General features: G+C 44.3%; 4 protein-coding genes across 11 annotated transcripts in view; 2 read left to right on the top strand and 2 right to left on the bottom strand.

Annotated features, from left to right (window-relative positions):
- Positions 1-25,000, bottom strand: part of LOC310725889 (uncharacterized protein) — a 537,758-nt gene that overhangs the window by 47,753 nt on the left and 465,005 nt on the right. The window contains exon 3 of the mRNA XM_083541007.1: positions 1,864-2,869. Within this exon, the coding sequence (XP_083397133.1) occupies positions 2,818-2,869 (52 nt within the window). The 3' untranslated portion in view covers positions 1,864-2,817. The remainder of the gene's footprint in view (positions 1-1,863; positions 2,870-25,000) is intronic.
- On the top strand, positions 4,962-9,227 carry arf1 (ADP-ribosylation factor 1). Of its 3 annotated transcripts, none has more exons than XM_083541025.1 (5): positions 4,962-5,076; positions 6,728-6,902; positions 6,981-7,091; positions 7,177-7,301; positions 7,413-9,227. In XM_083541025.1, the coding sequence occupies exons 2-5, from the start codon at positions 6,758-6,760 to the stop codon at positions 7,572-7,574; spliced, it is 543 nt and encodes a 180-aa protein (XP_083397151.1). In that variant the 5' UTR covers positions 4,962-5,076; positions 6,728-6,757; the 3' UTR covers positions 7,575-9,227. The 3 variants fall into 3 exon arrangements, with proteins under 3 accessions (XP_083397151.1, XP_083397150.1, XP_083397152.1); XM_083541024.1 differs by having other exon boundaries at positions 5,037-5,804; positions 6,412-6,902; XM_083541026.1 differs by lacking the exon at positions 4,962-5,076 and adding an exon at positions 5,120-5,272.
- cUnh1orf35 (chromosome Un C1orf35 homolog) lies at positions 7,936-18,102 on the bottom strand. The gene is made up of 8 exons (XM_083541028.1): positions 17,963-18,102; positions 17,107-17,257; positions 16,511-16,556; positions 16,289-16,368; positions 16,102-16,174; positions 15,909-15,988; positions 14,482-14,610; positions 7,936-9,975 (listed from the first exon to the last, which is right to left on the bottom strand). The coding sequence occupies exons 1-8, from the start codon at positions 18,057-18,059 to the stop codon at positions 9,810-9,812; spliced, it is 822 nt and encodes a 273-aa protein (XP_083397154.1). The 5' UTR covers positions 18,060-18,102; the 3' UTR covers positions 7,936-9,809.
- Positions 17,627-25,000, top strand: part of guk1a (guanylate kinase 1a) — a 20,684-nt gene continuing 13,310 nt past the window's right edge. For 2 of the 6 annotated variants that reach the window (XR_014533539.1, XM_083541037.1), the window contains exon 1: positions 18,460-18,593. Coding sequence is in view for 2 of the 6 variants with exons in the window: in XM_083541037.1 (XP_083397163.1) it covers positions 18,560-18,593 (34 nt within the window). In the remaining 4 variants the exon portion in view is untranslated. Of the gene's footprint in view, positions 17,783-18,459; positions 18,606-24,368; positions 24,872-25,000 lie in introns of those variants that run through there. The other 4 variants (XM_083541038.1, XM_083541036.1, XM_083541040.1 and 1 more) reach the window with 4 other exon arrangements.

The following is a 25,000-nucleotide window of genomic DNA, read 5'->3' as shown; positions in this document are numbered from 1 at the left end:
CCACTACTAATCCACTGTCCATCACTACTAATCCACTGTCCACCCACTACTAATCCACTGTCCATCACTACCAATCCACTGTCCATCACAAATAATCCACTGTCCATCCCTACTAATCCACTGTCCATCGACTACTAATCCACTGGCCATCGACTACTAATCTATTGTCCATCCACTATTTATCCACTGCCCATCGACTACTTATCTATTGTCCATCCACTACTAATCCACTGTCCATCACTACTAATCCACTGTCCATCACTACTAAGCCACTGTCCATCCACTACTAATCCACTGTCCACCCACTACTAATCCACTGTCCATCACTACTAATCCACTGTCCATCACTACTAATCCACTGTCAATCCACTACTAATCTATTGTCCATCCACTACTAATCCACTGTCCATCACTACTAACCCACTATCCATCGACTACTAATCTATTGTCCATCCACTATTTATCCACTGTCCATCGACTACTAATCTATTGTCCATCCACTACTAATCCACTGTCCATCACTACTAATCCACTGTCCATCACAAATAATCCACTGTCCATCACTACTAAGCCACTGTCCATCACTACTAATCCACTGTCCATCACTACTAATCCACTGTCCATCACAAATAATCCACTGTCCATCCCTACTGATCCACGGTCTATCACTACTAATCCACTGTCCATCACAAATAATCCACTGTCCATCCCTACTAATCCACTGTCCATTGACTACTAATCTATTGTCCATCCACTACTAATCCACTGTCCATCACTACTAATCCACTGTCCACCCACTACTAATCCACTGTCCATCACTACCAATCCACTGTCCATCACAAATAATCCACTGTCCATCCCTACTAATCCACTGTCCATCGACTACTAATCCACTGTCCATCGACTACTAATCTATTGTCCATCCACTATTTATCCACTGCCCATCGACTACTAATCTATTGTCCATCCACTACTAATCCACTGTCCATCACTACTAAGCCACTGTCCATCCACTACTAATCCACTGTCCACCCACTACTAATCCACTGTCCATCACTACTAATCCACTGTCTATCACAAATAATCCACTGTCCATCCCTACTAATCCACTGTCCATTGACTACTAAACTATTGTCCATCCACTACTAATCCACTGTCCATCACTACTAATCTATTGTCCATCCACTATTTATCCACTGTCCATCGACTACTAATCTATTGTCCATCCACTATTTATCCACTGTCCATCGACTACTAATCTATTGTCCATCCACTACTAATTCACTGTCCATCACTACCAATCCACTGTCCATCACAAATAATCCACTGGTCATCCCTACTAATCCACTGTCCATCGACTACTAATCTATTGTCCATCCACTACTAATCCACTGTCCATCACTACTAATCTATTGTCCATCCACTACTAATCCACTGTCCATCCCTACTAATCCACTGTCCATCACTACTAATCTATTGTCCATCACTACTAAGCCACTCTCCATCCACTACTAATCTATTGTCCATCACTACTAAGCCACTCTCCATCCACTACTAATCTATTGTCCATCCACTACTTATCCACTGTCCATCACTACTAATTTATTGTCCATCCACTATCCAACCACTGTCCACCCACTATCTGTCATCTCGGTTAATAACGGGTAATAGCAGGTAATCATGAGTAATCTCATGTAATAGCAGGTAATAACAGGTAATTAAAGGTCACAAGTGTTAACTAGTGTCTTCTTCTTCTTTCGGCTGCTCCCATTAGGGGGCGCAACAGCGGATCATCCGTATCCATTCCCCCCTGTCCTCTACATCTGCCGCTTTCACACCAACTACCTGCATGTCTTCAGTCACCACATCCATTAACCTCCTCCTTGTTCTTCCTCTTTTCCTCTTTCCTGGTGGCTTCATCCTCAGCATTCTCCCACTGATATACCCCATGTCCCTCCTCTGCACATGTCCAAACCATCTCAATCTCACCTCCCTCACCTTGTCTCCAAAACGTCCTACATGCGCTATCCCTCTAATAAACTTATTTCTAATCCTGTCCATCGTCGTCACTCCCAACGAAAACCTCAACATCTTCAGCTCTGCTACCTCCAGCTCCGCCTCCTGTCTTTTACTCAATGCCACTGTCTCTAATCCATACAACATCTCAGGTCTCACCACAGTCCTATAAACTTTCCCTTTCACTCTCACAGATACTCTTCTATCACAAATCACTCCTGCTATCACTCTTCTCCACCCACTCCACCCTGCCTGCACTCTTTTCTTCACTTCTTTAACACACTCTCCCTTACTCTGCACTGTTGACCCCAGGTACCTGAACTCCTCCACCTTCTCCACCTCTTCTCCCTGCAACCGCATCACTCCACTGCCCTCCCTCTCATTCACACACATGTACTCTGTCTTACTCCTACTGACTTTCTCTCCAGCGTGTACCTCCACCTGCTCCCTACTCTCACCACAAATCACAATATCATCCACAAACATCATAGTCCACGGAGACTCCTGTCTGACCTCGTCCTTCAACCTGTCCATCACCACTGCAAACAGGAAAGGGCTCAGAGCCGATCATTGATGCAGTCCAACCTTCACCCTGAACCAGTCTGTCGTTCCTACTGCACACTTCACTGCTGTCACACTGTCCTCATACATGTCCTGCACCACCCTCACATACTTCTCTGACACACCAGACTTCCTCATATACCACAACTCCTCTCTCCACCCTGTCCTACACTTTCTCTAAATCCACAAACACACAATGCAACTCCTTCTGACCTTCTCTATACTTCTCCATCAACATTCTCAAAGCAAATAATGCGTCTGTGGTGCTCTTCCTCGGCATGAAACCATACTGCTGCTCACAGATGGTCACATCTTCTCTCAGCCTGGCTTCAACTACTCTTTCCCAGAACTTCATGGTGTGACCATGGGCGTAAATCCCGGGGGGAAAGGGGGGAAATGTCCCCCCCATCCGAGGGTTGTCCCCCCCAAAGAAAGATTATTTTTAAAAATCGCACTATTATATGAAAAATACATGTATGTATACCCAAATAATTGTGCATTTAGAAACAGCACACGAGTCAGGTGTGCGTTCGTCTCACCTACTCTACACACACCAGTCAGGTGTGCGTTCGTCTCACCTACTCTACACACACGAGTCAGGTGTGCGTTCGTCTCACCTACTCTACACACACGAGTCAGGTGTGCGTTCGTCTCACCTACTCTACACACACCAGTCAGGTGTGCGTTCGTCTCACCTACTCTACACACACCAGTCAGGTGTGCGTTCGTCTCACCTACTCTACACACACGAGTCAGGTGTGCGTTCGTCTCACCTACTCTACACACACCAGTCAGGTGTGCGTTCGTCTCACCTACTCTACACACACCAGTCAGGTGTGCGTTCTTCTCACCTGCTCTACACACACGAGTCAGGTGTGCGTTCGGTGTTTGTCTGCGACTTAATTAATGTTCAACTCCATTAACTAGGGGATTTTATTCACTTTAAATAAAGCGATTCTCTTTAATGTAGTTATTGAGACTCATTCATAAATTAGTTGCGGATGCTGATTAGCATGTAATTTTCCATGAATCTGCTCTATTAGTGACTAAAATATCACTTATGTAGTGAACGTTAGCTTGTGTACAATAGCTTGTAGCATAGTGCACTGACACTAACACACCAAAGCCGTTTCACATGCAGTGTTTCATTTGGGAAGACTTGGTATAATGTTAATATTAACACATAATTAGCATATTGTTTATCTGTGCATTTACTAAATGAGCGCTGTGCTACATCCCAACTGACCCCAGTGTATTTTTATAATCAGTTTCTATTCTGTTCTTAAGTGTCTAAATTAATTTGTAAATAAAATGTTAAACCTTTTTTTTATTACTTGTTTTTATTGTTGTGATTTTTATTTTTGATTGTTTTACTTTATTTATGTAAAGCAGTTTGAATTTCCATTGTGTATGACGCAGTCTCCATGCTACAATAATAATAATAAGAAATAAAGTGTTTCACTGTGGGGACACGGTGTCTTTAAAAACATATCTTTTTAGCAAAGCCTACACATAACACACATCACACACATCACATCACAACCTTGTGCTCCAGAACATCTGATCACATGCACATTATCAACTTGTGCTGTTAATATCATGAACAGCAGCTACGCTAATTCCTCTCCACTGCTTCTCTTTCTCTCCCCATCCCGAGGCATCCTGAGGTTTGGCCAGCTCCAGTCACGTCCCACCTCGTGAAGATTATGGACCTATGGATGATCATGGAGAAGTAGATGCCGAGTGTTTAAAGGCCCTGGCATGGAGAAGCTGATGCTGGATCTATGATGATCACAAATTGTTCTGTATTGTTGAAAGATTTATAATCAAACTCTTGATGTCACCCATATGAGGATGGGTTCCCCTTTGAGTCTGGTTCCTCTCAAGGTTTCTTCCTCATATCATCTAAGGGAGTTTTTCCTTGCCACTGTCGCCACGGCTGCTCATCAGGGACAAACGCACACCATTCACCTTCACTGTTGTTTTCTGTAAAGCTGCTTTGAGACAATGTCTGTTGTGAAAAGCGCTATACAAATAAACTTGACTTGACTTGACTTGACTTTATACTGTAATTACAATTTAACTGTATTATTTGTGTCCCCCTTCAAAAATTCCTGCAGGTCTGCACATCTCCCTTATTGTTAAAGATCAGTACCAGCACACTCCTTCTCCATTCCTCAGGCATCTTCTCACCTTCCACAATCCTGTTAAACAATCTGGTTAAAAACTCCACTGCATCTCTCCTAAACATCTCCATGTATATACAAAAAAAATTAAAACACAAAAACAATTATGGATAAAATATTAAAACTAGAGAAAAAGAGAAAAACAAACAAATATTTCGAATTATTTATATTATTTTAATTTCTGTAAGTTTTATTCTTGACCCATTGGCACCGAAGCGGGACCGGAAGTGACGCGAGAGTCCCTGACGTGGCCGGAAGCGGCGCCATCTTGAGGAAGGAAACGCCTTGGAGTTGAAGAGGAAACAAACTCAGTGTAAGTGCTGAAGTCTTTATAACTTTATAAGTGTGTGTTTAACCCCCGTGTGAGAGAGAGCGCGTGATTATAATATATATAATTAAACTCCTGTCAGTGTTCACGAGGGAAACTCATCTTATGATCTCTTTTTATTTGCTTATTTTACGAGTTAAAGCGTAACAAAGAGAGAAATCAGCGGCTAGCCTAGCTCACGGTACTTACTGCCTTACTTTTTCCCGCACCCGTATTCAAAAGAAAACCGCGGGTAGCCCCGCCTCTTTCACTGTTATTGGTTGTGTGCGCGCGGTAGTGGCCGATTATACAATCAGAGCGAAGGAGGGCAAAGCGCTGACCAATTACAGAGCAGGGGGTGGGGATATCTGAATACGGGTGTGGAAAGAATAAAGCTTTGCTTTAGCAGAGGAAGTGTGTGTGTGTGTGTGTGTGTGTGTGTGTGTGTGTAAATTAGATGGTATCATGTTTAATATATTCACTATTATTTTACAGTGAGAACAGCGACCTTTTCATGGTGTCTGATCACTGATCTATTTATCTGGTTTTGAAGATTGGGCTTTTACTGGGATTGAAGAAGAATTATGGGTGATCAGGTTGTGATTGGATTATTGTCCAGTTTCTGGATTGAGTTCAGGTCAGACACTTCAATCAGGTTCAGGGTTAGGGTCTACCCTTCAGATGTACCCTCTGGTGAAACCCCCAAGGTGCGCCCATCAGGCGAAACCCCCCAGGCGCGCCCATCAGGCGAAACCCCCCAGGCGCGCCCATCAGGCGAAACCCCCCAGGCGCGCCCATCAGGCGAAACCCCCCAGGCGAAACCCCTCAGGCGAAACCCCCCAGGCGCGCCCATCAGGCGAAACCCCTCAGGTGCGCCCATCAGGCGAAACCCATCAGGTGTGCCCATCAGGTGCGCCCATCAGGCGAAACCCCCCAGGTGCGCCAATCAGGCGAAACCCATCAGGTGCGCCCATCAGGCGAAACCCATCAGGTGCGCCCATCAGGTGTGCCCATCAGGCGAAACCCCTCAGGTGCGCCCATCAGGTGTGCCCATCAGGCGAAACCCCCCAGGTGCGCCCATCAGGCGAAACCCATCAGGTGCGCCCATCAGGCGAAACCCCCCAGGCGCGCCCATCAGGCGAAACCCCCCAGGCGCGCCCATCAGGCGAAACCCCCCAGGCGAAACCCCTCAGGCGAAACCCCCCAGGCGCGCCCATCAGGCGAAACCCCTCAGGTGCGCCCATCAGGCGAAACCCATCAGGTGTGCCCATCAGGTGCGCCCATCAGGCGAAACCCCCCAGGTGCGCCCATCAGGCGAAACCCATCAGGTGCGCCCATCAGGCGAAACCCATCAGGTGCGCCCATCAGGTGTGCCCATCAGGCGAAACCCCTCAGGTGCGCCCATCAGGTGTGCCCATCAGGCGAAACCCCCCAGGTGCGCCCATCAGGCGAAACCCATCAGGTGTGCCCATCAGGCAAAACCCCCCAGGCGCGCCCATCAGGTGAAACCCCCCCAGGCGAAACCCCTCAGGTGCGCCCATCAGGCGAAACCCCCCAGGCGAAACCCCTCAGGTGCGCTCTCAGGGCTCAGAAGCCGGGTGTCTGTCACCTTTCAGTTTCTGCCATAATGAAAGCACGTATTGTGTGTGTGTTTCAGCTCAGAAGATATTCACGCCAGGTGTCCAGGATGGGCAATCTTTTTGCTAACCTTTTTAAAGCCTTTGGTAAAAAGGAGATGAGAATTTTGATGGTGGGACTCGACGCTGCCGGAAAAACCACCATCCTGTACAAGCTGAAGCTCGGAGAAATCGTCACCACTATTCCGACTATCGGTAAGATCCCTGCACACCTCGTTCTATCAGATCTTCTGTCGAGACCTTCTTGCTGATCGTGTCGTGGTGTGATTTCAGGCTTTAATGTTGAAACTGTGGAGTATAAGAACATCAGCTTCACGGTGTGGGACGTGGGTGGGCAGGACAAGATCCGGCCCCTGTGGCGTCACTACTTCCAGAACACACAAGGTAAAGGAACATCTACACATGGAGCAGCGTGAACTTTCACATCAGTAATGGGTGAGGTAACGTGTGTGTGTGTGTGTGTGTGTAGGTCTGATCTTCGTAGTGGACAGTAACGACAGAGAGCGAGTGAACGAGGCCAGAGAGGAGTTAATGAGGATGCTGGCTGAAGACGAGCTCAGAGAAGCCGTGCTGCTCGTCTTCGCCAACAAACAGGTGACCTCACTTCCTGTTACTCCCAGAGTACACGCCCACAAACTCCTCCCCTTCTAGAACTCGGTACGTTTCTGTATATTAATAGTGCACACACGTGTGTTTTGTCTGCAGGACCTGCCGAACGCTATGAACGCTGCAGAGATCACGGATAAGCTGGGTCTTCACTCTCTGCGCCACAGGAACTGGTACATCCAGGCCACGTGTGCGACGAGTGGAGACGGTCTGTACGAGGGACTCGACTGGCTCTCAAATCAACTCAAAAACCACAAATAATCCTCAACTCCTCCCGTTTCTCCTCCTACACTGTAGCGCTCTTATCTCCATTCAGTTTTTGTTTTTTATTATTACGATTGTTATGATAATGTTTGTATTTGATGCGGAACGTCCCGGAAGCTGCCGTGCTCCTCTCAGAGAGGTGAAGGTTCACGCCGGAGACGCACCTCCTCCCCGCGGAGCGGAATCGCAGCGTCGGGAAAAAAAGCTGATACGCCGGCGGGATGTAACCTATAACCTAAAAGTTTAGCACTGTTAGCATCATCTGCTAGCTAGCATTATCCCACCGAGCCGAGAAACTCGGACATTTCGCACGTGATTATCGGCACATGCCTACACGTTTTATATATATATATATATATATATATATATGTAAAGATTTATACTCTTTCCTGTTTAATTTTTGATCGTCTTTATTTAATCATCATGGGTGAAATCCATCTTTCCTTTCCGCTTTACTGTAAATGACTTACAGACTACATAGAGCTCAAGACGACACACACGCCAACGCACACGTATGTACGAACACACACTACCTGCTGATGGGCGTCAGGTTAACATCAGCAGGCTTCCAGGAAGCACGTGTGATCTCGCCGTCACGCCGTCAGCGGCAGCTTTACTTCCCTCTCTGACGATGACCTTTAAATCCGCACTTCCTCCATGTTGGATTTGTTTGTACTGACACTTTTTTTAGTGGTATTGTGTTTCGATCTCACAATACGAATCCCCAGAGCGGTTTAAGGGCCGGGTCTCACTCAAGGGCCTAGCAGTGGCAGCTTTGGGTTTGTGATCTGAAGGTCATGAGTTCAAATCCCAACACTTTAACCCCTGAGGTCCCCACTTTTCACCACACCTGGATCTTGGTACCCAGTAAAAAGGTTGTGTTTCCAGGTCTCTCTCTATGGCAAGCGTTTAAACGTTAGCCAGTGGAGATGCACCAAGAACTCGCTCCACGTTCAGATATCCTTCGTCCGACAGGAAAGCATTCGGTGTGACCGTGATTTAGATCTTTGCGTGTGAGGCGTTAGAAACAATCTGCGGTTTTGTGAGGACCGGGTCGGGCCGAGGTTTGTGTTCTGTTCCTGTTTATCAGCAGGGTGTGAGAACACGGCCGAATCTTCAGCACAGCCATTTTAGATACTGATACGAGTTTTTTCATTATATGACAGAAACCTTTAAAGGTGTTCAATACGCTCAGTGAGGCTTCCTAGAACCTAGCGCTCTGTGTGCCACGCCCATCAGCTGCTCCGAGCTCTGCTCTACCTCGACACGAGCAGAAGCGACTCCAGGTGTGAAGGTCGAGCGTGGCGTTAGCGCACCCTGAACAGTAGATCCTTAGAGAATGTGACGCGGTACAGCAATATATCAGACATGCAGCAGCAGCACTGTAGGGGAGAAGAGTTCTTGCTGTCGGTGTTCCTCAGTGCCTTCTGAACTCCATGCCCTTCTGATGGGGCTGCGTTTTTGTTTATTTTTGTTCCACTCGGATTGGCTGGCATGGGGAGCGAACGTCGCGGGTCACGTATCGTCCGGTCGGTGACGCCGCATGCCTGCAGGGGACTAAAGTATTCGTGTTTGAGTTTTTTATGCAGATTTGTTTTGCCTTTCATTTGGACAGAAAAGCAATGGAATGAAATAAAAATGAAAATCGTTCCTGTTGTTTCTTCCTGATTTTGGTGTGTGTGTGTGTGTGCGTGCGTGGTGGAAAACCAGTTTCCTAGCCTCTGACTGCCGAGGGTTTTCTCCTAACGTCCTTGTTCCCTATCATCTCAGCGTTCCTGACCTTCTCCTTAAACATCCTACATAGGGTGTATGAAGGTGGAAGGAGATGTGTGCATGTGTGGAATCAGTCTTCTGGAATCTTCTGATTGGAGGGTTTTTGAGGTCATGTTAGAACTTTCGAATAACCACAAGACACATCTATCACTTCTCCTGCCTGGTGTGACGGCTGATCTTCTGCAGAAACGACTCGTCACCTATGAGGAGAAGTGAAGCTCTGAGATGCACTAGTTGGCTTCAGATGTTAAACAGAGCAACCACTCACAGTTTAATAAAAAAAAAAAACAACTCAGTTTATTAATGTGGGGTTTAACTGTGTGTGTGTGTGTGCGCGTGCGAACGCGTCTCGCAGAAGTGTCTTCGCTGAAAAAGATAAAAAATCAACACAATACAAATTGTGTACAAAAGAATAAAACACACTGTATCTTAAGGAAGTGTGTTAATGATCTGAATCCGTCAGTCGTCTGAGTCGGTGTCATGGCGATGGCGGGGTGGGGGGTCCTGGCTTCGATACCTGACCTTTGAGCCCGGGTCTGAACGCCTGTGTCGAGCCTCGTGTCCTCGCTGGGAACCACGTGATGGACTGGAGGTATGCCGGTGCTCTTCGTAGTGCTGCTTACGCCTTAACACACACACACACACACACACACACACACACACAGGGTTACGAGTGCTGATATCAAAAGTGAAATCCTGATAGTAACGTGTGTGTATCATTAACAGAAGTTTCCTCTGATCCCCTGTGTGTGTGTGTGTGTTAGTCTCTGTGTGTGTTAGTCTGTGTGTGTGTGTGTGTGTATGTTATTCTCTGTGTGTGTTAGTCTGTGTGTGTGTGTGTGTTAGTCTCTGTGTGTGTGTGTGTGTGTGTGTGTGTGTGTGTGTATGTTATTCTCTGTGTGTGTTAGTCTGTGTGTGTGTGTGTGTGTGTAGGTTATTCTCTGTATGTGTTAGTCTCTGTGTGTGTGTGTGTGTGTGTGTGTGTATGTTATTCTCTGTATGTGTTAGTCTGTGTGTGTGTATGTTATTCTCTGTGTGTGTTAGTCTGTGTGTGTGTGTGTGTTAGTCTGTGTGTGTGTGTGTGTGTGTGTATGTTATTCTCTGTGTGTGTTAGTCTGTGTGTGTGTGTGTGTTAGTCTCTCTGTGTGTGTGTGTGTGTGTGTGTATGTTATTCTCTGTGTGTGTTAGTCTGTGTGTGTGTGTGTGTGTGTAGGTTATTCTCTGTATGTGTTAGTCTCTGTGTGTGTGTGTGTGTGTGTGTGTATGTTATTCTCTGTATGTGTTAGTCTGTGTGTGTGTATGTTATTCTCTGTGTGTGTTAGTCTGTGTGTGTGTGTGTGTTAGTCTGTGTGTGTGTGTGTGTGTGTGTATGTTATTCTCTGTATGTGTTAGTCTGTGTGTGTGTGTGTGTTAGTCTCTGTGTGTGTGTGTGTGTGTGTGTGTGTGTGTGTGTGTATGTTATTCTCTGTATGTGTTAGTCTGTGTGTGTGTGTGTGTGTGTGTGTTAGTCTCTGTGTGTGTGTGTGTGTGTGTGTGTATGTTATTCTCTGTATGTGTTAGTCTGTGTGTGTGTGTGTTAGTCTCTGTGTGTGTGTGTGTGTGTGTGTGTATGTTATTCTCTGTATGTGTTAGTCTGTGTGTGTGTATGTTATTCTCTGTGTGTGTTAGTCTGTGTGTGTGTGTGTGTGTGTTAGTCTGTGTGTGTGTGTGTGTGTGTGTATGTTATTCTCTGTATGTGTTAGTCTGTGTGTGTGTGTGTTAGTCTCTGTGTGTGTGTGTGTGTGTGTGTGTGTGTATGTTATTCTCTGTATGTGTTAGTCTGTGTGTGTGTGTGTGTGTTAGTCTCTGTGTGTGTGTGTGTGTGTGTGTGTGTGTGTGTGTGTATGTTATTCTCTGTATGTGTTAGTCTGTGTGTGTGTGTGTGTGTGTGTGTGTGTGTGTTAGTCTGTGTGTGTTAGTCTGTGTGTGTGTTAGTCTGTGTGTGTGTTAGTCTGTGTGTGTGTTAGTCTGTGTGTGTGTATGTTATTCTCTGTGTGTGTTAGTCTGTGTGTGTGTGTTAGTCTCTGTGTGTGTTAGTCTCTGTGTGTGTGTGTATGTTATTCTCTGTGTGTGTTAGTCTCTGTGTGTGTGTGTATGTTATTCTCTGTGTGTGTGTCTGTGTGTGTGTTAGTCAGTGTGTGTGTGCTTTAGTCTGTGTGTTAGTCTGTGTGTGTGTGTATGTTATTCTCTGTGTGTGTGTGTGTGTGTGTGTGTTATTCTCTGTATGTGTTAGTCTGTGTGTGTGTGTGTGTGTGTGTGTTAGTCTGTGTGTGTTAGTCTGTGTGTGTGTATGTTATTCTCTGTGTGTTAGTCTGTGTGTGTGTGTTAGTCTGTGTGTGTGTGTGTATGTTATTCTCTGTGTGTGTGTCTGTGTGTGTGTTGGTCAGTGTGTGTGTGCTTTAGTCTGTGTGTTAGTCTGTGTGTGTGTGTATGTTATTCTGTGTGTGTGTGAGTCTGTGTGTGTTTGTGTTAGTGTGTTAGTCTGTGTGTGTATGTTATTCTGTGTGTGTGTGTGTGTGTGTGTGTGTGTTATTCTCTGTGTGTGTTAGTCTGTGTGTGTGTGTGTTAGTCTCTGTGTGTGTGTGTGTGTGTGTGTGTGTGTGTGTGTGTGTATGTTATTCTCTGTATGTGTTAGTCTGTGTGTGTGTGTGTGTGTGTTAGTCTCTGTGTGTGTGTGTGTGTGTGTGTGTGTGTATGTTATTCTCTGTATGTGTTAGTCTGTGTGTGTGTGTGTGTGTGTGTTAGTCTGTGTGTGTGTTAGTCTGTGTGTGTGTTAGTCTGTGTGTGTGTATGTTATTCTCTGTGTGTGTTAGTCTGTGTGTGTGTGTTAGTCTCTGTGTGTGTTAGTCTCTGTGTGTGTGTGTATGTTATTCTCTGTGTGTGTTAGTCTGTGTGTGTGTGTGTTATTCTCTGTGTGTGTTAGTCTCTGTGTGTGTGTGTTAGTCTCTGTGTGTGTTAGTCTCTGTGTGTGTTAGTCTCTGTGTGTGTGTGTATGTTATTCTCTGTGTGTGTGTCTGTGTGTGTGTTAGTCAGTGTGTGTGTGCTTTAGTCTGTGTGTTAGTCTGTGTGTGTGTGTATGTTATTCTCTGTGTGTGTGTGTGAGTCTGTGTGTGTTTGTGTTAGTGTGTTAGTCTGTGTGTGTATGTTATTCTGTGTGTGTGTGTGTGTGTGTGTGTGTGTTATTCTCTGTATGTGTTAGTCTGTGTGTGTGTGTGTGTGTTAGTCTGTGTGTGTTAGTCTGTGTGTGTGTTAGTCTGTGTGTGTGTTAGTCTGTGTGTGTGTGTGTTAGTCTGTGTGTGTGTATGTTATTCTCTGTGTGTTAGTCTGTGTGTGTGTGTTAGTCTGTGTGTGTGTGTGTATGTTATTCTCTGTGTGTGTGTCTGTGTGTGTGTTGGTCAGTGTGTGTGTGCTTTAGTCTGTGTGTTAGTCTGTGTGTGTGTGTATGTTATTCTCTGTGTGTGTGTGTGAGTCTGTGTGTGTTTGTGTTAGTGTGTTAGTCTGTGTGTGTATGTTATTCTGTGTGTGTGTGTGTGTGTGTGTGTTATTCTCTGTGTGTGTTAGTCTGTGTGTGTGTGTTAGTCTGTGTGTGTGTTAGTCTCTGTGTATGTTATTCTCTGTGTGTGTTAGTGTGTGTGTCTGTGTTAGTCAGTGTGTGTGTGCTTTAGTCAGTGTGTGTTAGTCTGTGTGTGTTAGTCTGTGTGTAAGCGTGTGTGTGTGTGTTAGTCTGTGTGTCTTAGTCTGTGTGTGTGTGTGTTAGTTAGTCTGTGTGTCTTAGTCTGTGTGTGTGTGTTAGTTAGTCTGTATGTGTGTGAGTCTGTGTGTGTGTGTCTGTGTGTGTTAGCGTGTGTGAGTCTGTGTGTGTGTGTGTGTTAGTTAGTCTGTGTGTGAGTGTGTGTTAGTCTGTGTGTGTGTGTTAGTCTGTGTGTGTGTGTGAGTCTGTGTGTTAGTCTGTGTGTTAGTGTGTGTGTTAGTCTGTGTGTTAGTGTGTGTGTTAGTCTGTGTGTGAGTGTGTTAGTCTGTGTGTGTGTTAGTCTCTGTGTATGTTATTCTCTGTGTGTGTCTGTGTTAGTCAGTGTGTGTGTGCTTTAGTCAGTGTGTGTTAGTCTGTGTGTGTTAGTCTGTGTGTAAGCGTGTGTGTGTGTGTGTGTTAGTCTGTGTGTCTTAGTCTGTGTGTGTGTGTGTGTGTTAGTTAGTCTGTGTGTCTTAGTCTGTGTGTGTGTGTTAGTTAGTCTGTATGTGTGTGAGTCTGTGTGTGTGTGTCTGTGTGTGTTAGCGTGTGTGTGTGTGTGTGTGTGTGTGTGTGTGTGTGTGTGTTAGTCTGTGTGTGTGTGTGTGTTAGTTAGTCTGTGTGTATGTGTGTGTTAGTCTGTGTGTGTGTGTTAGTCTGTGTGTGTGTGTGTGAGTCTGTGTGTTAGTCTGTGTGTTAGTGTGTGTGTGTTAGTCTGTGTGTGTGTGTGTGTCTGTGTGTGAGTGTGTTAGTCTGTGTGTGAGTGTGTTAGTCTGTGTGTGTGTGTGTGTGTTAGTCTGTGTGTTAGTGTGTGTGTTAGTCTGTGTGTGTGCTAGTCTGTGTGTGTGTGAGTCTGTGTAATAGTGTGTTTGTGTGTGTTAGTCTGCGTGTTAGTGTGTGTTAGTCTGTGTGTTAGTGTGTGTCTGTGTGTGTTTGTGTTAGTGTGTTATTCTGTGTGTGAGTGTGTTAGTCTGTGTGTGAGTGTGTTAGTCTGTGTGTGAGTGTGTGTGTGTGAGTGTGTGTGTTAGTGTGTGTGTTAGTCTGTGTGTGTGTTAGTCTGTGTGTGTGTGAGTCTGTGTAATAGTGTGTTTGTGTGTGTTAGTCTGCGTGTTAGTGTGTGTTAGTCTGTGTGTTAGTGTGTGTGTTAGTGTGTGTCTGTGTGTGTTTGTGTTAGTGTGTTTGTGTTAGTGTGTTTGTGTTAGTGTGTTAGTCTGTGTGTGTGTGTGTGTTTGTGTTAGTGTGTGTGAGTGTGTGTGAGTCTGTGTGTGTTTGTGTTAGTCTGTGTGTTAGTGTGTGTGTGTGTGTGTGTTAGTCTGTGTGTTAGTGTGTGTGTCTGTGTTAGTCTGTGTGTGTGTGTTGTATTACCTTTTATGCTCTGTGTCTGAGTCCGAGTCTTTTCTGTGCCTCTTCTTCTCTTTCTTCTTCTTCTTCTTCTTCTTCTCCTTTTTACTTTTCTTTTCCTTTTTGCTTTTCTTGTGGCTCTCTTCTCTGTCGCTGTGTGAATAAAGAATTATATTTTAACAACAAAAAAAGATGCACAGCCTTCAAACGTCATCTGAATCCTGCTACCAAAACGTAACGTACGCACACGTGTGAAGTTTAGAACTTTATAAGGTTAACGAGAGAGACTGAGACACACACACACACACTCAAACTCGGGAATAAAGGTGAGGCACGACTAACACAGCTAGCAATGCTCTAGCGCCCCCTACTGCAGAGTCAGAATCAGACAATCAAAAAATGAAGGAACAACCAGTCAACAGAGTGGTCAACCGTAACACATCTATCACTTCTCCTGCCTGGTGTGACGGCTGATCTTCTGCAGAAACGACTCGTCACCTATGAGGAGAAGTGAAGCTCTGAGATGCACTAGTTGGCTTCAGATGTTAAACAGAGCAACCACTCACAGTTTAATAAAAAACACAAACTCAGATTATTAATGTGGGGTTTAACTGTGTGTGTGTGTGTGTGTGTGTGTGTGCGGCTGCATTCTGGACTAACTGAAGCTTGTTTCTGCACGTACTCCAACACCCAGACAGTAAAGCGTTACAGGGAAATCAAAGTCAGAAAGGAAATGGGAGCCAAAAGCAGTCCGTTTTTGAGTCAGAATGAGAATGAAATAGAAATAAAGGAAGCAGAATCGAGTCAGTGAGTGGGTTTAGAGTCAGAGTCCGAGTCAGCTGGAATATCTGAATACAGGTGGTCCTCGAGTTACGGTGGTTCGACGTATGCATTTTTCGATCTTTTGATGACTCTCGCTACAAAATAAAAGGAAAGATTTTTGTGCAGCATTTTTGTATGATTAGTTGGGTGAGGGTCAGGATGTTCCCGACTCTCACCAGCGCTCCACTGAGGTTTGGGGTCTCTGTGCATATTTTTACTGTGTTTTTGGAGTTTTAAAGCTGAATTTCAGCTCCTGTCTCTCTACTTTTTATCGGCGTCACCGGCCCCTGAAACAGAGCGCCTCCGGCTCCGCCCTCCACTCACCAAACCGGCGCTTGTGCACGTGCCCATTGCCATGGACACTCTAAAGTTTATACATTATGGAACTGTACATGGCTCTGTTTTGCTAAATGATGTACTATAGTTAGCTTTAATGATTAAAGAAATGACAGGATACTCCCTCATACTGATCTCCTTTCAGACTCCCGGGTAGACCAGGTCATGTCTCCACTTACCAGGTTTTCATTGTAACTCATCTCCAGAGTAAGTTTGTAATACACTCCCCTGCAGGTGAGATACTATTACACGTGAAAATGACGTTATTATAATAATGTACTCTAAAGTGAAACCTTTTCCTCTCTGCTTCTTCTCTCCGTGCCTCCTCAGGTTTCTCGGCTGATGCTGCTTCAGCTCCGGCCACTTTATGATGCTGAAAATGGATAAAAATCTAATATCAGGAGGAGCGAGCCGACTCTAAAATAAACTTCTCCTTACCGAGAGAGAGAGTGTGTGTGTGTGTGTGTGTGTAGGGGGGGTACGTACAGTAAACACAGGGAGGCCCATCTTCACCGCCTCCTTCTCCTGCTTGGAGAAAATCATCCTGCGACCTCCACCACTGAAAAACACACACACACACACACACACACACACACACACACACACACACACATCACACTCGAGCTTCTCGACACAAACGTAAGTCACGTCTCCTCATAAGAAACACTGGTACCTGGAGCTTCCAAGCCCTGAGACTCGGTCCACATCTCGTTCTTCTCCGTCTCCTTCTCTCCTGCACGCGTCCACCAGATCCTACACACACACACACACACACACACACACACACACACACACACAGGATTTGTAACACACAAAACTGATGAGATGCTGATGCAGCAGTTAGTGTAGCAGTTTACACACACACACACACACACACACACACACACACACACACCTCTTTGGTCAGACCGGCCGGACGCTTCTGTACCGTTTTATGACCTCTGTAAAAAACAGGAGGAAAATGACATTATAAGGAGGACACGGAGGAAAGCAGACAGAAGATGGACAGAATAAATAAATACACAGACGTAACTGTAACAATAAACACTGTGGATGGAGGGATAGATACATAGAGTAATAAATGGATGGGTGGCTTAATGGATAGATAAATAGATAGATAGATAGAGAAATGGAGGGGTGGATAGATATACACATCTATCAAATATATTTGTGAACACTGGATGGATGGATGGATGAATAATTAGAAGGATGGATATACAGTTATATTGACCGTAATGAACACTGGATGGATGGATGGATGGATGGATGGATGGATGGATGGATGGATGGATGGATATTATATGATAGTTCACATCAGTGGACAATCATATAAATAGGACACTGATGCAACTTATAGTATGGACCATCATAGTACTGTGTTCAGAAAGAGTGAATGATGGAGTGATAGACAAAGTGAATGATAGACGGAGTGATGGACAGAGTGATAGACAGAGTGAATGATGGAGTGATGGACAGAGGGATGTAACTCACAGCGCCTCCATCATGGCGTTGTGCTCTGCCTCTCTGACGGCTCGGAGCTCCTGCTCTCTGTCCTTCTCCCCTGAGCTCTGTTTATCTTTACTAAACCACGTCAGGTCTTTCCCCTTCTGCCAACGTCCTACTGGAGCCATCAGAGAGTTCCCTACACACACACACACACACACACCATTCTGCATGTCAATCATAACACTCATCTATCTATCAACTTCTCCCCCTTTCCTTAAACATGGTCTGATCAGTAGATCACACTGGAGTCTGTTATAGAAACCATCATTCATCTCCGCCTTGTGACCGACCTGGAGGGCAGAAATCTCCAGATCTCCAGCAGTGTGTTGGGGTGTGGGGGCAGATACAGGGGGTGTGGGGGCGGATACAGGGGGAGTGAGGGGCACAGGGCAGACACAGGGGGAGGGTGAAAGGTGCTGAGGGAAGATAAACTCGGGAAGGCCTGGAGAGCTGATATTGCGCAAACCGTGCGCAGGGGTGAAGCGCACAGCCCTTGGGCTAAACTCACTGTATAGGGGCTGCACTGGGATTTATCAACATCACGAAAAGGGGGGGTTTCAACAATAATATATATATATATATATATATATATGTAAATATAAATTTTTTTGAGTGGAAATTACAGCACATGGAATAAGAGAGAAGTGTGAAGAAGAATCAGGTAAGTTTAGAAAGACACACAAAGACAGACACAGAGGGAGGCAACGCGTTTGCGCAGCAGAAAGAGTTCAGCTGAAATTACGTGTATTTAAATCAGCTGAAAATGATTGAGTGATGATTAAATACTAATAATTAAGAATAAACACGGCGTGTGTGTGTGTGTGTGTGTGTGTGTGTTTACCCAGATAATTCTCTCTGTGTTTATCCACTTTCACATCGTCCCAGTTGAACTGGTCCTGTCCTCCTCTCACTCCTCCTGACCTCGAAGACCCGAACATCCTCTCCGCCTTTTCTCCTCAACTCACGATTTATTTTTCAGTTATAAAATCCGACAAACTCTTTATTTCTCCTTCAAATGCTCCACATTTTTCACACGTGTATCGACCAGGCAGTTCCCCTTCCGGCTCGGCTGTTCCTGTAGTGGCCGCTAGAGGGCCTAATCCACGCAAGAAAGTTGATTTTTAAATAAAAAGTATTAGTGGTTGTGATGTTAGAAAGGACCGTCATGGAGTTCGAGTGATGTGTTGTTTTACACGCGGTTCAGTCAAAATAACCGAGGCTACATAATTTTATACCGTGTACAGAACGTAGTCGCGATTCGAGTCTGCGCGCAGGCTGCGCGGCGTTGACGCGCTCGAACAGGATCGCCGCTTTCGGGGAAAATCGGCTTCGTGTGTGACGTCACGGGCGTGTGCGCGATGCTGCTTCGAGTTCCGGGTGTGTTCCTCAGGATCCCAGGAGGATCTGCATTTCTTTCTAGAGCTCGTGTTTCTCCCCGATGTACCTGAGGTTGTTCTCCAGACTCTCCTCAGGTGAGCGGTTCAGTTTTACTGCGGAATAGAGAAAAAGAGAGAGAGAGAGAGAGAGAGAGAGAGAGAGAGAGAGAGAGAGAGAGAGAGAGAGAGGGGTGATGGTGATGGTGATGCTACATCCGGGGATCTTCTAAAGGGCTCCAGCGCGCATCACATGGATCTGATGGAAGTGTGGGAGCTGCAGCAGAGAGGAACCTCAAACCTTCACAATGAGCTGCTTTTCTCCTCACACATTCCAACAGTCCTTCTCTTCCTGTCTCACATTCCCATTTCCTGTTTATTTCTGTTTCAAATTCCCATTTCCTGTTTATTTCTTGGAGAAGGATCTCGGCTCTGCTCTGGTGTAAGTGGTGATGTTGGTGGAAGATCTCGGCTCTGCTCAGGTGTAAGTGGTGATGTTGGTGGAAGATCTGGAAGATCTCTGGTGTAAATGGTGATGTTGGTGGAAGATGTTGGTGGAAGATCTCGGCTCTGCTCTGGTGTAAATGGTGATGTTGGTGGAAGATCTGGAAGATCTCTGGTGTAAATGGTGATGTTGGTGGAAGATGTTGGTGGAAGATCTCGGCTCTGCTCTGGTGTAAATGGTGATGTTGGTGGAAGATTTCTGCTCTGCTCTGGTGTAAATGGTGATGTTGGTGGAAGATCTCGGCTCTGTTCTGGTGTAAATGGGGATGTTGGTGGAAGATCTCGGCTCTGTTCTGATGTAAATGGGGATGTTGGTGGAAGATCTCGGCTCTGTTCTGGTGTAAATGGGGATGTTGGTGGAAGATCTCGGCTCTGTTCTGGTGTAAATGGTGATGTTGGTGGAAGATCTCGGCTCTGTTCTGGTGTAAATGGGGATGTTGGTGGAAGATCTCGGCTCTGTTCTGATGTAAATGGGGATGTTGGTGGAAGATCTCGGCTCTGTTCTGATGTAAATGGGGATGTTGGTGGAAGATCTCGGCTCTGTTCTGGTGTAAATGGGGATGTTGGTGGAAGATCTCGGCTCTGTTCTGGTGTAAATGGTGATGTTGGTGGAAGATCTCGGCTCTGTTCTGGTGTAAATGGTGATGTTGGTGGAAGATCTCGGCTCTGTTCTGGTGTAAATGGGGATGTTGGTGGAAGATCTCGGCTCTGTTTTGGTGTAAATGGGGATGTTGGTGGAAGATCTCGGCTCTTCTCTGGTGTAAATGGTGATGTTGGTGGAAGATCTCGGCTCTGTTCTGGTGTCAATGGAGATGTTGGTGGAAGATCTCGGCCCACCCGCTGAATGATCTCTATTAGAGAGTGTGAGGAGAAGTTCACTCCAGACCCGTCCTCATGACTCTCATCTGATTTCACTCTGTTACAGATGATGAGCTGCACATGGAACTCATTATTTCTCTGTCTCTACATCTGTTCTCCGTCTCTCCTCTCTTTCTCTACTCTACTTTATCTCTGTCCTCTGCCTCTGCAGATTATAAAGGGTTTATAATAGTGTTATATCAGTTTTATAATAGGATTATATCAGATTTATAATGGGGTTATAGCAGGTTTATAGTGGGGTTTATAGAGGGTTTATAATGGGGTTATAGCTGGTTTATGGTGGGGTTTATAGAGGGTTTATAATGGTGTTAAATCAGTTTTATAATAGGATTATATTAGATTTAAAGTGGGGTTATAGCAGGTTTATGGTGGGGTTATAGAGGGTTTATAATGTTGTTATAGAGGGTTTATAATAGGGTTATAGCAGGTTTATGGTGGGGATATAGAGGGTTTATTAAGGTGTTATAGAGGGTTTATAATTGGGGTTATAACAGGTTTATGGTGGGGCTATAGAGGGTTTATAAAGGTGTTATAGAGGGTTTATAATGGGGTTATAGCAGGTTTATGGTGGGGTTTATAGAGGGTTTATAATGTTGTTATAGAGGGTTTATAATGGGGTTATAGCAGGTTTATGGGGGGGTTTATAGAGGGTTTATAATGTTGTTATAGGGGGTTTATAATGGGGTTATAGCAGGTTTATGGGGGGGTTTATAGAGGGTTTATAATGTTGTTATAGAGGGTTTATAATGGGGTTATAGCAGGTTTATGGTGGGGTTTATAGAGGGTTTATAATGTTGTTATGGAGGGTTTATAATGGGGTTATAGCAGGTTTATGGTGGGGTTTATAGAGGGTTTATAATGTTTTTATGGAGGGTTTATAATGGGGTTATAGCAGGTTTATGGGGGGGTTTATAGAGGGTTTATAATGTTGTTATAGAGGGTTTATAATGGGGTTATAGCAGGTTTATGGTGGGGTTTATAGAGGGTTTATAATGTTGTTATAGAGGGTTTATAATGGGGTTATAGCAGGTTTATGGTGGGGTTTATAGAGGGTTTATAATGTTGTTATAGAGGGTTTATAATGGGGTTATAGCAGGTTTATGGTGGGGTTTATAGAGGGTTTATAATGTTGTTATAGAGGGTTTATAATGGGGTTATAGCAGGTTTATGGGGGGGTTTATAGAGGGTTTATAATGTTTTTATGGAGGGTTTATAATGGGGTTATAGCAGGTTTATGGGGGGGTTTATAGAGGGTTTATAATGTTTTTATGGAGGGTTTATAATGGGGTTATAGCAGGTTTATGGGGGGGTTTATAGAGGGTTTATAATGTTTTTATGGAGGGTTTATAATGGGGTTATAGCAGGTTTATGGGGGGGTTTATAGAGGGTTTATAATGTTGTTATAGGGGGTTTATAATGGGGTTATAGCAGGTTTATGGGGGGGTTTATAGAGGGTTTATAATGTTGTTATAGAGGGTTTATAATGGGGTTATAGCAGGTTTATGGGGGGGTTTATAGAGGGTTTATAATGTTGTTATAGAGGGTTTATAATGGGGTTATAGCAGGTTTATGGTGGGGTTTATAGAGGGTTTATAATGTTGTTATAGAGGGTTTATAATGGGGTTATAGCAGGTTTATGGGGGGGTTTATAGAGGGTTTATAATGTTTTTATGGAGGGTTTATAATGGGGTTATAGCAGGTTTATGGGGGGGTTTATAGAGGGTTTATAATGTTTTTATGGAGGGTTTATAATGGGGTTATAGCAGGTTTATGGTGGGGTTTATAGAGGGTTTATAATGTTGTTATGGAGGGTTTATAATGGGGTTATAGCAGGTTTATGGGGGGGGTTATAGATGGTTTATAATGTTGTTATAGCAGGTTTATGGGGGGGTTTATAGAGGGTTTATAATGTTGTTGTGGAGGGTTTATAATGGGGTTATAGCAGATTTATGGTGGGGTTTATAGAGGGTTTATAATGTTTTTATGGAGGGTTTATAATGGGGTTATAGCAGGTTTATGGTGGGGTTTATAGAGGGTTTATAATGTTGTTATGGAGGGTTTATAATGGGGTTATAGCAGGTTTATGGGGGGGGTTATAGATGGTTTATAATGTTGTTATGGAGGGTTTATAATGGGGTTATAGCAGGTTTATGGGGTGGTTTATAGAGGGTTTATAATGTTGTTATGGAGGGTTTATAATGGGGTTATAGCAGGTTTATGGTGGGGTTTATAGAGGGTTTATAATGTTGTTATGGAGGGTTTATAATGGGGTTATAGCAGGTTTATGGTGGGGTTTATAGAGGGTTTATAATGTTGTTATAGAGGGTTTATAATGGGGTTATAGCAGGTTTATGGGGGGGATATAGAGGGTTTATAATGTTGTTATGGAGGGTTTATAATGGGGTTATAGCAGGTTTATGGTGGGGTTTATAGAGGGTTTATAATGTTGTTATAGAGGGTTTATAATGGGGTTATAGCAGGTTTATGGTGGGGTTTATAGAGGGTTTATAATGTTGTTATAGAGGGTTTATAATGGGGTTATAGCAGGTTTATGGGGGGGGGATATAGTAGTGTTATAGCAGCAGGAGGTCAGTAGAGTTAAGATGTGATGGAGCTCCTAAATCTGACACGGAACATGAACAGGGTGTAGAGGTAAACACTGAGTCAAGAGCTGCCGTCAGTGCCAACTGTTACATACACACACACACACACACACACACACACACACACACACACACACACACACACACACACACACCACTTATACACAAATCACACACACACACACACACACACACACACACACACACACACACACACACCATACACACTCACACAAAGGCAAAATCATACAACCACAGAGTAGTGTACACATTAATGATTGAATAAGACACAGTGAAAATGAGACGCAGTAAATAAGACAGTGAGAGTGAGACACAGTGAATGAGACACAGTAAATAAGACAGTGAGAGTGAGACACAGTGAATGAGACACAGTAAATAAGACAGTAAGAGTTAGGCACAGTGAATGAGACACAGTAAATAAGACAGTAAGAGTTAGGCACAGTGAATAAGACACAGTTAGAGTGAGAGACAGTGAATGCGACACAGTAAATAAGACAGTGAGAGTGAGACACAGTGAATGAGACACAGTAAATAAGACAGTGAGAGTGAGACACAGTGAATGAGACACAGTAAATAAGACAGTAAGAGTTAGGCACAGTGAATGAGACACAGTAAATAAGACAGTAAGAGTTAGGCACAGTGAATAAGACACAGTTAGAGTGAGAGACAGTGAATGCGACACAGTAAATAAGACAGTGAGAGTTAGGCACAGTGAATGAGACACAGTAAATAAGACAGTAAGAGTTAGGCACAGTGAATGAGACCCAGTGGGCGTGAGACACAGTGAATAAGACACAGTAAATAAGACAGTGAGAGTGAGACACAGTGAATGAGACACAGTAAATAAGACAGTAAGAGTTAGACACAGTGAATGAGACACAGTAAATAAGACAGTAAGAGTTAGGCACAGTGAATAAGACACAGTGGGCGTGAGACACAGTGAATAAGACACAGTAAATAAGACAGTGAGAGTGAGACACAGTGAATGAGACACAGTAAATAAGACAGTAAGAGTTAGGCACAGTAAATGAGACCCAGTGAGAGTAAGACACAGTGAATGAGACACAGTAAATAACACAGTGAGAGTGAGACACAGTGAATGAGACACAGTAAATAAGACAGTAAGAGTTAGGCACAGTGAATGAGACACAGTAAATAAGACAGTAAGAGTTAGGCACAGTGAATGAGACCCAGTGGGCGTGAGACACAGTGAATAAGACACAGTAAATAAGACAGTGAGAGTGAGACACAGTGAATGAGACACAGTAAATAAGACAGTAAGAGTTAGGCACAGTAAAAGAGACCCAGTGAGAGTAAGACACAGTGAATGAGACACAGTAAATAACACAGTGAGAGTGAGACACAGTGAATGAGACACAGTAAATAAGACAGTAAGAGTTAGGCACAGTGAATGAGACACAGTAAATAAGACAGTAAGAGTTAGGCACAGTGAATAAGACACAGTTAGAGTGAGAGACAGTGAATGCGACACAGTAAATAAGACAGTGAGAGTGAAAGACAGTGAATGAGACACAGTAAATAAGACAGTAAGAGTTAGGCACAGTAAATGAGACCCAGTGAGAGTAAGACACAGTGAATGAGACACAGTAAATAACACAGTGAGAGTGAGACACAGTGAATGAGACACAGTAAATAAGACAGTAAGAGTTAGGCACAGCGAATGAGACACAGTAAATAAGACACGGTGAGAGAGAGAGACGCAGTGAATGTGAGACACAGTGAGAGTGAGACACAGTTAATGAGACACAGTGAGAGTGAGACAGTAAATAAGACACAGTGAGAGAGAGAGACACAGTGAATGTGAGACACAGTGAGAGTGAGACACAGTTAATGAGACACAGTGAGAATTAGACACAGTGAGACTGGGACACAGTAAATGATACACAGTAATTAGAACACAGTGAATGAGACAGTCCCAGGTTTCACATTCCTGGAGGTGTAATGAAGCAGTGGCCAAACTGGTTCACCTTCTGCTGTTATTTATACTCCTTTGTTGTAAAGAGGGATGGGGCTGTGTGAGAGGTTCTGTCTGTCTGTCTGTCTGTCTGTCTGTCTGTCTGTCTGTCTGTCTGTCTGTCTGTCTGTCTGTCTAAACTGAAAGCTTGAGCTTTCTTCGGGAAATACAGTCCTTTCTCTCTCTTTTTCCCCCTGCACCTCTCAGTTTTATCCCTCTTTCCTCTTGTTCCCTCCTCTTTATTTCACTCCTTTTATACCTTCCTTACTACTACTGCCACACACACACACACACACACACACACACACACACACACACACACACACACACACACACACACACACAAATATAAAGACAGCTGTGGCAGGGTAGTTTCTGTTTTCAGTCTCAGGGAGGTGAGTGTGATCCTTCAGATTTTACACTCTCTGTGTGTTTATTTGTATTTGCACAATACCTTTACATACTATTTAGTTTAGTTTGTATATATTTTTTATTTTTACTATCTGTTTGTATTTATTTATGTT

The sequence above is a fragment of the Silurus aristotelis genome, assembly GCF_946808225.1.
Source record: "Silurus aristotelis genome assembly, chromosome: 5".
Lineage (NCBI taxonomy): Eukaryota > Metazoa > Chordata > Actinopteri > Siluriformes > Siluridae > Silurus > Silurus aristotelis.
Note: the sequence above shows the minus strand (reverse complement) of the source record. Positions and strands in the feature narration are given on the sequence as shown.

Coding starts and splice junctions, on each gene's coding strand:
- arf1 (XM_083541024.1), top strand. CDS start 5,752: ATGTACCCTCTGGTGAAACCCCCAAGGTGCGCCCATCAGGCGAAACCC. Junction 7,092..7,176: donor CTACTTCCAGAACACACAAG/GTAAAGGAACAT, acceptor GTGTGTGTGTAG/GTCTGATCTTCGTAGTGGAC. Junction 7,302..7,412: donor TCGTCTTCGCCAACAAACAG/GTGACCTCACTT, acceptor TTTTGTCTGCAG/GACCTGCCGAACGCTATGAA.
- cUnh1orf35 (XM_083541028.1), bottom strand. CDS start 18,059: ATGTTCGGGTCTTCGAGGTCAGGAGGAGTGAGAGGAGGACAGGACCAG. Junction 17,258..17,962: donor ACACAGAGAGAATTATCTGG/GTAAACACACAC, acceptor GTGTGTGTGTAG/GGAACTCTCTGATGGCTCCA. Junction 15,989..16,101: donor TGGGCCTCCCTGTGTTTACT/GTACGTACCCCC, acceptor ATCCATTTTCAG/CATCATAAAGTGGCCGGAGC.